Source organism: Pteropus vampyrus, unplaced genomic scaffold, assembly GCF_000151845.1.
Source record: "Pteropus vampyrus isolate Shadow unplaced genomic scaffold, Pvam_2.0 Scaffold56, whole genome shotgun sequence".
In the NCBI taxonomy this organism is placed as follows: Eukaryota; Metazoa; Chordata; class Mammalia; order Chiroptera; family Pteropodidae; genus Pteropus; species Pteropus vampyrus.
In genome coordinates, this window is record NW_011888837.1 from 8,176,877 (window position 1) to 8,190,668 (window position 13,792).

Sequence of the window (13,792 nt, forward strand, 5' to 3'; positions counted from 1 at the left end):
GGAGACAGTTAAGAATCACATTTTATATTTAATTCTTAACCCATAGCAGTTCACCTCTGCCTCTTCTCCTAGTGTACTACTGAAAATCTTTCATAATGGTTAATGCTGATGCATGTACATTTTTCAGTTCTTATTTAATCTAACTTCTACTATCCTTATTGTCTACAATCCTTGGCCATGCTGCTTTCCATAAGGAAAATCTCATTAAAATGTGTTTAACTAAAACATATATTCTTTTTTGACACCTACTATCTAAAATTACCTTACGTAAATTTCTATTGTATCATTTTTCATGCTATTGTAATCCTTTGTTTGCATTTTTAACGTCCCACAAACTATGAGTTTTTTGAAGGTAAGGACTGTTTCTTTTCATTGTTAAATAGTCAGAACCATTTCTGGCATAGAATAGATGCCCAAAATTATGTTGAATTGAATTAGGTGACTCTTCGGACTATCTGTCACGAGGGCTTTTAATGCTTCAATTATTTTAATAGTTACAGTGGGTCGTTCAACTGTTATCTATGTTTTCCCAATTGGCATATGCATATATTAAATAACTGATTGAATTTAGAGATACAATATATAACCATGGATAGGAACCAAGTTAACTAACTTATAGAAACACTAAACTTTAGGTTTCATATTCTTATTACTGAAAATAGCTGATCAAACATATATTTGTATATAGAATGTGATATTTTAGAAAATTAGTTATTACAAAATGTTTTACTGCTTTGATATTATTTGAAAAAATAGAAAAAGAACAGAAATATTTATTATTCTAGATTACATTTCATGTCTCTACATCACAATTGCAATTACGTATAATATATTTTTTTCCACAGCAATACAATTAAAAAGAATCAACCATGAGAACACATGTTTTAGCATTGTTTAAACATCTTTATATTTTTGGCTAATCTATGGCAAAATTTTGGAAACATTCTACACAAACATTGGATAAATCAACTCTAACACAGGAGTGTTTAAATGGTTCATAGGTGTGGAGACCACACATCTCAGTTTGCCCAGTAGCAGCCATTTCTTTCTCAAAAGGATCCTAGTTTGGATAAGAAAAGTATCAGGTCATCTTACTTACAAGCTGTCTACACAGAGATAAAAAAGGGGGCAATAATGTTTAACACTTAAATTTTCCCATGACTGATATAAAATCTCCTGAATTTTTCTTCTTCAATAAAATCCTTTGATTTCACAAAAACTACCTTTCTGAGTTTTTCAGTTTATTTGTTTTTACAAATTTCCTTTAAATATTTCTCTGTCCTAAAAATTATATTTTATAAATATTTCTTTTTCTCTCAAATGAAATGTGTTTTAACTTTATAACTATGTGCAAGTCTGAGGTACTATAAATGCTTACTGGTCCAGCTGTATAAAACCCCAAAAGATTCTATTATTGATGGAGATTGAAACCAAAACACCTTCTTAACCACTATAAACTATTTTTTACATTCATGGGGAAAATCTGAGACAATACTAGTTTCCATTTTAGTGATGTATTATTTTCTGTGATACCAAATTTCATCTTCATGTAGTAGTGATTTTATCTTTTTCTCTGTGTTTTACATACTAGATACTGGAGTTGTTACAATCATTATTATTGTTCTGTATTCACCCCTAAAACCTTAGTTTGCCTTTAAATATATTTTTATGTGCATTTAAAAAAATCTTTGATAACATTGTCCATTTTATGCTTTCAAATATGCCCTTTCCATTCCATTTGAAGGAAGACATTGGACAAAACTAAGGTAAACAAGGAATTCTGGAGACAGTGGCTTTGAAATTTTCTCCCCCTGGTGGTCCAAAGCTCTGCTACCCTATGATGTCATCAAAGTATTTTCTCTGGTATCAGGAATTATCATGTAAAATAGATGACAAACAGGTCATTATTTCCAAAAACATATATTGAGATTTCCTTATCAATTATTGAATAGATTTTACTCATATTTATTTCATTGTGTTATTCCAACTTATTTATGTAAGTTGTGTATAAGTATGCTCTTATACCTATTCACTAAAATACCCAATTCCTAGGGAGAAAATAGAAAATTGTTCTTTTATTCCAAAAACCTTAAATTATTTCACATAAATTATCTCTTAAGTTCTTTCTATGTATTGTAGATACAATGTGTTTGAACTTTTCTATTAGTATTTTCAAGATGTGAATACTAAGATGTAAGTCAAAATAACATGTAAGAATTTACTGAGTCATAGCAACATTATTCACAGTGGCCAGGACCTGGAAGCAACTGAAATGTCCTACAATAGATGATTGGATAAAGAAGCTATGGTATATATATATACATACAATGGAATATTATTCAGCCATAAGAAGAGATGAAACACTGCCATTTGCGACAACATGAATGGACCTCGAGATAATCATGCTAAACGAAATAAGCCAGACAGAAAAAGTTGAAAATCACATGATATCACTTATATGTGGGATATAAACCTAAAAGCAACAGATGAGCAGGACAAACAAACAGAGACTCATGGACATGGACTATAGACTAGTGGTTACCAGAGGACTATAGACTAGTGGTTATTAGTGGTTACTAGTGGTTATTATATAGGAGGGGGGAGGTAGACAGGGTAAAAGGGGTCAAATATAGAAGGGTAGGGGGAGGGTAAAGTGGGTAAAAGGAATCAAATATATGATAGCTGAAGGAAACTGGACTTTGGGTGATAAACACACAATGGAATATACAGATGTCAAATGATAATGTACACCTGAAAATTATATAATTGTATTAACCAATCTTACCCCAATAAACTTAATTAAAAAAAAAAAAGAGGAAAAAAAGAACTTATTGAATCAAAGAAGGCTTTAGGATCATAGACTGTAAGCATTATAAAGAGCCTTTTCAATATAGAATTCAACTTCTCAACTTTAAATAAGAGAAAATTAAAATCATTGCATCAGGATTTAGATTTCGTGGGGGTAGGGGGGAAATTTAAATCATTTCTTCAATTAAAATAATCAATCAATTAATTAATTTTTTTAAAAAAAGATTTAGATTTCCTAAGTTCCAGATCAATGTTCCAGATCAGTTCTCTTCAATTTCATTTAAAAATAATTTTTCTTGCTACTTATTTATTTTAATTTTACAATAACTGAAAATAATATAATCAATTGGATCATAAATAATAATAGTAGAGATGGACAATTTTCATTTATTTAGTCAATAAACATTTCTTGAGTGCTACTTATTGATATAAAGAGGGTACGGAAAGAATAAATAAATTTGGAAGGTAAGAAATAAAGTTTTAGTTTTTGATATGTTGAGATTAAGGAGTCTACTGTTTATCCCAGTTAGTACAGTTGAGCAGGTGATGTGGATTAGGAGCTCAGGCACGAGAACTGAGATGGAGAAGGGGTTGGAATAGGATGGTATAGAGAAGGAGAGTTTAATTATAATGTATTAGGAGAAAAAAGTGATAGCTTACAGAGAACCTAAGTTTGAGGAAGTTTTTAAATCTTTTTTCTCTTCTCCCCTTTCCCCTTCTTATTCTTCTACATTTTCCCCCCTTCTTTCATCTTTCTTTCCTTCTTTTCTCTTTTTTTTTTGCTTTATTTCCCTCTTTCTGGTCTTTGTTTAGTTAAGATCATTTACATGTGTTTGTTATTTATGGGGAAAGGTTTTGGTGAGGTGAGTTTGATTATACTAGAGAAGTTTTGGGTAATTATTTGGAGTAACTAAAGAGTCAACAAGGGATGGAATTCAGACCATGCATGGAGATGATTTTTATCTTGAAAAGGAAGAGGGGCACCTAATCCTATGAGTTGAATGGAAGGAGGTAGGGAACATTGTCAATATAAATAAATTTGCTAGTGATGGCACACAATGTTCATCATGTTCCCATTTAATGTCTTTAAAGTGAAGGAATAAGAGACTGGAACAATGTAATGAATGATAAAGATAACTAAAAATGTAAAAAATTACTCTGTAGTCTCTGGAATCTAACTGGTGATAGAAATTTGGAATTTAGAATTACATCAATAGCACAATATGTAATTTTCAGCAAGAGTTGTCACAAGATCGTATGTAGGAACAGAGAAGTCAAACATTTGGATCAGTCTAGAGCTGATATTTTTCAATACAAAGAAGGTCAACTGACCGAGAAATTTGTAATTATTGTTAAGTATTTTGTGAATCTTAGATAAGTAAATAAGTTAAAAAATTAGTTATAGTGAATTAGGATAAAAAGAAGGAGCCAAGTAATCCAAGGCCTCAGTGAAGTCAAAACAGCAGTGTAGATGAACTAACAAAGAATATTAATAGACAGTAAAAATGCAAATAGAGTTATGAGTTATGACAACATCTAGAGCGAGGATCTGGATGTAGGTGGCTTAAAAGGAGTGGAATTAAGGTTAACATATACATTAACCTATTCTGCCTTGACAGTTACTTTGCAACTTAAAAGTAATCAAAGAATAGCAATAGAAAAAAAAGAGCATTTGGATTGGTGACATCAGCAAGATAGAAAAGTAGGAAGCTATGGACTCTTCATCCGCCTACAAATACACAGATTCCACAACAATCCCTAGACATATTTCCTTTGTGAGAAATCCAAAAACTAACTGAAAGACTCCTGAACCTCAGACAAATGCAAAACCAGTCTCAACAAGCTAGTAAAGAGGTTCAGGACACCCTCTTGCTGGAATCCCTATCCCAGGCACAACACCTTATGATCAAAAAGAAACCCCCTAGCTCTCAGATTTCCCCAGGAAAGGAAGGGGTGATTTATTTATCCAGATGCCTAACTTTTCTGAAGAGGCTCCCCAGAGGACTGGCTTCCAGTCTTGGAGCTCTGATGGATGTTTCACAATCTATCCACCTAGGGGAAAATGGAGACAGTGGCCTGGGCTGGTAGACACAATAGATTTTACCTCCTGCTCCTCACAGAGTAAGCAAATAAAACCCACAGCTGCCTGCTTCTACTTGAGGAGGAAAAAAGTCAAAAGGGCTCCCCAAGAATCTTTAGCCAAGCTGATTGGTAGAGGTCTTCTTCTGTATGAGACCAGTCCATGAAGACTGGGAGAGGTGCCTGCTTTGTCTAACATGCAGGCATCAACACAGAGAGTCAAGGAAAATCAAGAATCAGGCAAAGATGTTCCAAAAAAAAGTAATAAGATAAATCTCCAGAGACTGACCCAAAAGATATGCAATAATATGATTTACCTGAAAGAGAATTCAAAATAACTTTCATAAGAATGCTCACTGATGTCAAGAAAACAATGCATAAACACTGAGAAACTCAGCAAAGAGAAAGAAAATATTTAAAAGTACTGGAGCTAAAGAATACAATAATTGAACTAAAAAATATTCATTAGAGGGTTTCAATATCAGACTAGATCAAGCAGAAGAAATGATCGGTGAACTCAAAAACAGATCATTGGAAATAACTAAGTCAGAGGAGCAAAAAGAAAAGAGAATGAGAAAGAGTGAAGAAAATTTAAGGAACTTATGGGACATCATCAAGGAGTCAATATACACATTAAAGGATTCTCAGAAGAAGAGAGAGATAAAGTACCAGAGAACTTATTCAGAGAAATCATGGCTAAAAACTTCCCAATTTTGAAAAAGGAAATGGACATTCAAATCCAAGAAGTTCAAGAGACACCAATAATGAAATAAATCTAAAGAAATTTATATCAACACACATTATAATCAAATTGTCAAAAGACAAAAAGAAAATTTTGAAAGGAGAAAAGTGACTTGTCACATCCAAAGGACTCCCTCCCCATAAGACAATAAGCAGATTTTAAGCAGAAACCTTGCAGGTCAGAAGGGAGTCAAATGATGTATTTATTCACAAGGCTTAACAAAAAGAGCGACCAACCAAGAATACTATACCTAGCAAACTTGTCCTTCAAACATGAAGAAGAGATAAATACTTTCCCAGAATAGTAAAAAAAGGTGACAGAGTTCATCACTACTAGACCTGATAATAAGAAATGCTAAAAGGAATTCTTCAAGTTGAAATGAAAGGATGCTAAACAGAAATAAGGTAGCATAAGAAAGTATGAAACTCATTGATAAAAATAAATATATTTTAAAAATTACCTTATTACTGTAATGGTAGTGGTAAATCACTTAATTCTACTGTAAAAGTTAAAAGACAAATGTTTAAAAAATAACTATAACTAAAAAATACTAAAAGATACATAGTATGAATAGATGTAAATCATGATAATAACATTAAGTACATGGTAGGGAAAAGTTAAAGTGTAAAGTTTGTGTGTATGATTGAACCTCAGTTATTATCAGCTTAAAATTTACTGTTACAACTATAAGATTTTTTTAAGGGACAGTTTAAGGGATAGTTTGTCCCTTAAAAACTGTCCTAAGTTAGCTGCAAAAAATAGTTCTAGGGGATACACAAAAAAATAAAATGAATTATTCAAACCATATCAATAAAAAAAACAACAAAAAAACACAAAGGAAGAAAGCAAGAGAGGAAAACACAGACAAAAGAACTCCAAGACTAACAGAAAACAATTAATAATATGCCAAGAGTAAAATCCTTTCTATTAATAATTACTTTTAAGTGTAAATGGACTAAACTCCTTAATCAAAGTATATAGAGTAGGTGAATGAATTTTTTTAAAAAAAACAATTATATGATAAATACTGTATGATTTCACTTATACAAGGCATATAAAATAGTCAAATTTCATAAAGTCAAAGAGTAGAATAGTGGTTGTCTAGGGCTGGGGAAAGGGGAAATTGAGGAATTAATTAATGAACATAAAGTTTCAGTTCAGCAAAATGAATAAAGTAGGGAGATCTGCTGTACAACATTGCACCTACAGTAAACATTAATGTATTATACACTTAAAATTTTTTTAAGAGGGTAAATCTATTAACTTATCTTACCACAATAAAATAAAGTTTTTAAAAGAGCACTTGTTTTAGATTTTATAGTCTGGGTTTGAGACTGTATTCTAGCACTTACTAAATATATAAACTTAAAAAAATTTAATTACCTTTTCTCAACTTTGACTTCCTCATCTATATAATAAGAATTGTAATAAATAACATGCAGAAGTCTTACTGAAATAAAAATTAGTCTACATGGATAATGGAATAGGATAGTGCTATGGCATATTAGATACATCTTCTCATATATAATGTTTTATGACAAAGCCCTTTTTACAGCTCATGCCTTTTTAAGGTCCTGCTTTTCCTTCTTCACACCAGGAAAATATACTGAAGTCTATTCCATCTTTAAGAAAAACTCCCTTAATTTTTTATATCCCTCTCTAGTGCTGTCATAGTTTTCTTCATAATTAAATTCTTAAAGGAATTATTTTTCTTCAGTAATTAATCTTTTTTTATCTTCTCTTAAATTCTCTATAATTTGAATTTTGCTCCCTCCACTTTACTGCAACTGATCTCCCTATAAAATCCTTCCAAGTGCAAATTTTGATGAACTCCCTTTATACTTTACCTAATTTATGAAGCATTTGCTCTAATGTCTTTCTTAAAATAGTTGTTTCTTGATATAATCTTTTAGCTTTTGCAACAAAATAAGTCTCTTCTGGTTCCTTCTGATCACTGTTTTTTATTCTGTGTTGCTAATTCTTCTTTCCCTTTAAAGCTGGTGTTTCTAGATTTCATCCTTGCATTTATGTTCTCCTTTGGCCACTTCAGCCACCTCTTTGAATTTAAGCACCACTGATACTTCCAGATCTATTACTTCATCTTTAAAAACTCTCTACAGTTCAGAAATTCATCCATTGCCAATTACTCAATTAATATGCATTCAGTATGTACTATATATCAGGCATGGGCTGAGAGGTGGTATTGGAAATAGGGCAAAAAACAACACAAAGAAAGATACTTTGCTTTCATTTTCTTGAATGTTTCGTGGGGATTTCGACTTCAACATGTCTAAAACTGAACCCCATCCCCTCACCTCCTGCAATCCATTCCTTCTCTTATATTTTATATCCTCGTAAATAATTCCAACCACTTAAGAATTCAAATCAGAAATCAGAGTAATCCTATACTCTTCTTGTTGATATTTCTCTCTTCATCATTAAGTCCACTTTTTAATATTTTCTCAAATCTAGTCCCTTATTTTCATCCACAAGTAAACTTCAGTATCACCTTGGCTTTGCATGTTTAAAATAGGATAACTATATACCTACTTCATGGTGTTGATGATAAGATTAAATAAGATAATAGATTCATTAGGCTCAGAATAGTACCCAGCACATGATAATTATTAAGTAAATGTTAGTTATCTTTATTAAATACTAATAGTTATTAGCTATTTGAATGGGATTTGAAATGAAACCAGTTTCCCATCCCCACCAAAAGAACAAAAGAATGAAAAAACAATCCTTTTGCTTCATCAAAAGTACCATGTGCTCAACAAATTAACTTTTTAATATAAAGAATAAATATATGTATAAAGAGTACACACACACACACACACACACACACACACACACACACACGATCTTCTTAAACTTTAACAAGGCTTTTCATTTGAGGTCTGAGCAACAAGATAGGAATGTGTGATATAAACCATGCCACTTCTAAGCATTGCTATGACTCAAGCAGCATTTTACTGGGAATACCTATATCTATACATCTCATAAATAATTATTTAGAGAGATTTACACATAAAATTTAGAATCATGCCCATTTTCAGATTTAGCAGTCTCCTAACTACGGAGGTCAAATTGTCTTCTTTGTTATGGACTGAATTGGATTAAAGAACCCTGCTTAGGGGCATAGTCAAACTGGTTCCTAATACCTTTACCAGTGAATTAAATCCATCACCAGTATATAGACTGCTATCTACCATTGCCCTGTTGGGGGCTGAGCCTGCCATGATAAACTTCATTTATGCTAGCTAAAGTGGGGACCCAGAAAGCCATGAATATTCAGCTCCTTTCTATAATTCACCAAATCAAATAGTCGTTCCTGCTCCCTTAAGGAGGACTGACTAAACAAACCAATATGGTTGGAAAATCACTTTTCCTAACCTGGTGCCTCAGAAAGGGCAGGCACTCCTATGCTTTGGACATGAAAAGAGTAATGGGGGAAGAGAAAGAAATAGTTCTCACTAATGTGTCCTCCAGTGATATAAACATATGATCTGTGTAATCAATCTTTCTGAGTATTGAAATTTTTGAGGGTAAACATTGCATTTTCAGGTTATAGCACAAAAGTTGATGCCACAGAAAACAGTATAATTCAGAGCGAATTTAATAGATAAAATCTCTTTCAAAATGAATAAAGGGAGTTATAGAGGGAAAAACAATCCAGAAATCAGATAGTATTAGACATATTGGAAGTTTGTTAATATTTGAACATATTAAAATAATGTTAGAAATGTGTTAGCGGAAAGGAGGTATATAAAATAAGTATATTGAGAATTATTCCAACTCATATGACAGTATTATATTCATTTTGACAAGTAGGTCTAAAACAAAACATCAACAGGAAGTTTCCATAGACTAACGAAAGAAAAAGGATAAACTGCAGGCAATGTTGAACAATTGAAAGAACACGAATGCATGTACTTTGAAACATACAGATCCGAATTGAAATATTAGTTTTATGACATATTAGTTGCAGGGCCTTAACTATGCTAGTTGACCTCCCCTAGTCTACTTGTCTTGTCTATGAAATGGAAGTAGCTACACGTGAGTGTGATAGAATACATTACATCACATCTGCCAATGTAACCTATCAGATGCAGATTGTTTCCTCACTTCCTGGGAAATATATTATTGGAAAATAGAGCTTGTAAGAAATGAATTAATTTGTTTTGAATGAAAAGAGATGACTTAGGCTGCCATTGCTTCTGGTAAACAATCTCTTAATATCTTGAATACTCTTAATACCTTGATGAGTCTGAGCTGAAAGAAATAGCTTTAAATTCTTCTTGACTTCCTGGGAATATAATACTGGAATAGGCCCTAGGTCCTAGAATGTCCAAACCAGAAAATCACACAAAATATCCATAAATATGTATCTGATTTGAGAAATATGTAAATGATAACCCACCAAGAATAACCCACTCTAATCTCTTCTGCAAGAATTTTAAGCACACATGTGTTCTACATGTTTATACAGGCATGACCTGATCCATTTATCTTGAAATTGAACTTCTCCAAGTATTTTTTGAAATATATTTGTCAATTTAATGTATTATACATATCAATTCTTAACAAGTGTTTATTTTTATAGCTATTACAACTGGGACAATCATATTGCTGTTTGGAATTCAACTCCCAATTATCAAGTGATCGCTGATAATCCAGAAGGCTTACTTTTCAAATACAAAAGAGACAGAAAAATTCTCAACGTGGACCCAAAGGTAAGTCTGCTTTTATATTTATCACCAAATCTTGCTGTATTTGTACTATTATTCAAAAAATCTATTAAATATTGGATAGCCTTAAGTTTTTATATCTAGAATTGAAAAACTATGTTGAAACTTCAAGCATGTATTATTCTTACAAAACCCCAAAACTTAATAAATTAATAGAAATCAATATGGAAGAGTTTTGGTGGAATTTAAATAGAACTCACAAATGGGAACCCTTCTCTATGCCTACGAGCAGAATTAGATTAGGGAGGCAGTGGGTCATGCATTTGTGCGCTCTCATCCTGGGATCTCCAGTCTCTTTTTGCTCTAAATGGGGACATGAGTCATTTAAGAAAGGGAGATTCTCACCTCACATATGTATTTAGAATTCTAATATCACTTTTTACATGTAAATAACACTGAAAACAGCCTTTAGTGTATTAAGTGTTAACTTAGAAAATACATTTTATTTGAATATTTTAAAGACATGTCCTATAATATTTTGAATTATTTCAAAGATAAATGTTAATATCTTACACATTTCAAAGACTTCATTTTGCATCATGATTTTTAGTCATGACTTGTCATATGTTTGGTGGTAGAGGTTAAAACTTTACTTAAAGTCATATGTTCTTGAGTTGCTTGAGCTTCTTTTTTGAACTTTTGAAAAATGTGTTAATTACATGACAGAATCAGTCTAAAATCCAAAGTCAAGAAAAACATTCTTTCATAATGAAAGAAATAGGATCGGGGTGAGGATAGACTAAAGAAAAAGGAGAGTCTGGTTCTAAAATCTTTTCCAAAACTTTTTAGAAATTTAAAACCGAAAATAAAATTATTTTGTTTCATATCCACTCACTACAGTTCTTAGTACAGTTAAAAAAAAAGTGCTCAATATCCATGTGCTCAAAGAATGAATGAATAAAATTTTGTAGCAAGAAATGGATTGTCATCTGTAATTAGATATATCAGAAACCCCAAATCAGTGACTTACACAGAGGGAGCTCTTTCTTTCTCATGTGTGAGTTTGGATGGTGTCAGTTATCTGAGCCAGGTTGGTCCTCATCCTCATAGGTCAAAATAGATCTCCAACCAAAATAACCAAGTCCCAAACAGAATTCATGGAGAGAACTCAGAGGGTGCAAAGGACATGCATCCATTGCCTTGTAAGGGAGTTTCCCAAAAGCTGCCACACAAACATTCGCATATGCTCCATAACAAGAGCTTGGTCAGATGGCCATATCTAACTACATGGAAGACTGGGAAATGTGTCCTTATTCAGATGGCCACATGATCAGCTGAAAACAGGAGTTCTAAGAAAGGAAGAAGAGAGGTTTGGGTAGTGGTTTCTAACACAATACTATCTCCTTCAAAAGAATACTACTCCTTGTTTGTTTGTTTCAGTTTTCTCATTAGCAAAATGAAGGACTAGACCTGAAAATCTTTAGGGTCATATTTATTATAAATTTATGAATACCAAGGAAGTTTATCAGCACACCTTCTCTCTAGTATTGCCTCTTATCATAAATGGGTGTCAAAATGTTATCAGTTAGGGCAAAGTACAGAAATCTTAATAAACAGCATTTACAATGTATTTTCCTTTTAGAAAGCTAAACTATATATGTAAGAAAAGATGTAAAATTATTAATAGTTTCATTAAGATGTGTGAAACAAATTTTTGAATTGGTTTTGAATGACATTACACTTAAGTTATTTTAGGGCTCTGTTTTAACTAATGGCATATACATACTTCCAGAATGTATGCCATGAATTATAGCTTTTACAGTCTTTGTGGAATGATTATTGAATGCAAACTGTTACATGAACGTAGTTCAAATAACTTTAACTAAAACACTCACTTCCAAAATAATCAACCATAAAGTTTCAAAGATTTAGTCAACAATTCATGGAATGTAACATTTTCTTTTTTTTCTGGAAGATTTTGATTATAATTTAAAAGATTCATGATGAGTCTGAAGGAAGGGTATTTTCAAATCTTTGAGAAAGAACAAGGATTTAGTTAATTAGTGATAAGAGTAAAGAATTATCAGGTAGGATACTTGACAGTATTTGGATATTTACAGTTTTTTAAATGTTATTTAAATTTTATCTATTGAAGATAAAAATTAATAACCCACTTACTGGAAAATAATATTGGCCTCAGCATCAATAAATGAAATTCTATGTCTTACTTTACTATTAACTGGCAGTATGACCTTGAGAAATTCATCTAACCTCACTTGGCTTTAATGTTCACAAGTGGAAGATGAAAGTGTTGTCATTTTCTATCTCCAGAGTCCCTCTACAGCCCCAGGTCTAATTCACAGCAACTTTGACTCAGCTGGGCCCAGAAGTACATAGTTTCATAAGCAGCCAATGTGATTTTGAGATAGATTATCCATAAAACACAATTTGAGAAAATTTGCTCCATAAAAAGACAATAATCTCAAGAGATATGGCACTCTGTTCTGAAACATAAGTGTTCCTGAATGTTCTCAAACAAAATATAACACATATATTTTAATTTTTATAGTTAGATATAAAATTATCATGTACATCCCTTACATAATTTATTTACCTTCTTCAAAGAGCCATGATCCTTTTATATTTTATGCATCCACATAGCATCTTTTACAGACCTACAGGAGAATCAAGAAATAAGCTAAAATATCAAGTTTTTTAAATCACTAATGCACAATGATAAGAATTACATTTTTATACTCAATATTTTTCTTGGTAATTTTGCTTGAAATTCTTCCTAAGGTAATCACCTTCTTATAACTCGAGTTAAAAAGCTCTAAAATATTATAAGAACAGTATAACTCAACTCTCCTTTTCCTTTCCTTCAAGTATTCTCTTTGAAATATTTTATGCTTAAAATTAAAGAGAACGAGATAAATGAAAGATGGAAACAGTGATAAACAGGATGTGTTTCTTTCGTACAGAACAGATGTAGACTCATTAATTCTGAAGTATGGTTCCCATGAAACATACTTGTTTGTGAATGGTTACAGTGGAAAAAAAGAAAACTGTGCAGGTCTTACAACAAGGAATATGTGCTCATTGGTTAAGAAATTCCAAATGCAATAAGAGTTTGGTTGCATTGAAAAAAGGACCACTGACTTTAACTTCCCTGCAGCTGTATAACATCTGGAACAAATAAGGCAGGTTTCTATTTTTGAGTGAAGAATGCTTGTTTGAGTGATTCACACCCACCAAGATGTTTCCAGTGTATTATCTTTAGAAGGATTGCGTGGAAACACTTTGCACTCACTCCCCTATGTTATCTGGACAAATTAAAAAATAGGCATTTTTCTTTTGCTTTTAGAAAACATTAACCATGGGAGAGTTTGCTTTGAGTCTTTGCATAACATAGGTGGCCTAAAACCTTCACAATCTACTAATGAGAGAGAAAAATTGTGTAGAATAGTTTACA

At 32.0% G+C, this 13,792-nt stretch overlaps 1 protein-coding gene across 2 annotated transcripts in view; it reads left to right on the top strand.

Moving 5' to 3' along the window:
- The window catches only part of CUNH4orf22 (chromosome unknown C4orf22 homolog), a 541,171-nt gene that overhangs the window by 516,011 nt on the left and 11,368 nt on the right, over window positions 1-13,792 (top strand). For both annotated transcript variants that reach the window (XM_011360593.1, XM_011360592.1), the window contains one exon: window positions 10,236-10,365. In XM_011360593.1, the coding sequence (XP_011358895.1) occupies window positions 10,236-10,365 (130 nt within the window). The remainder of the gene's footprint in view (window positions 1-10,235; window positions 10,366-13,792) is intronic.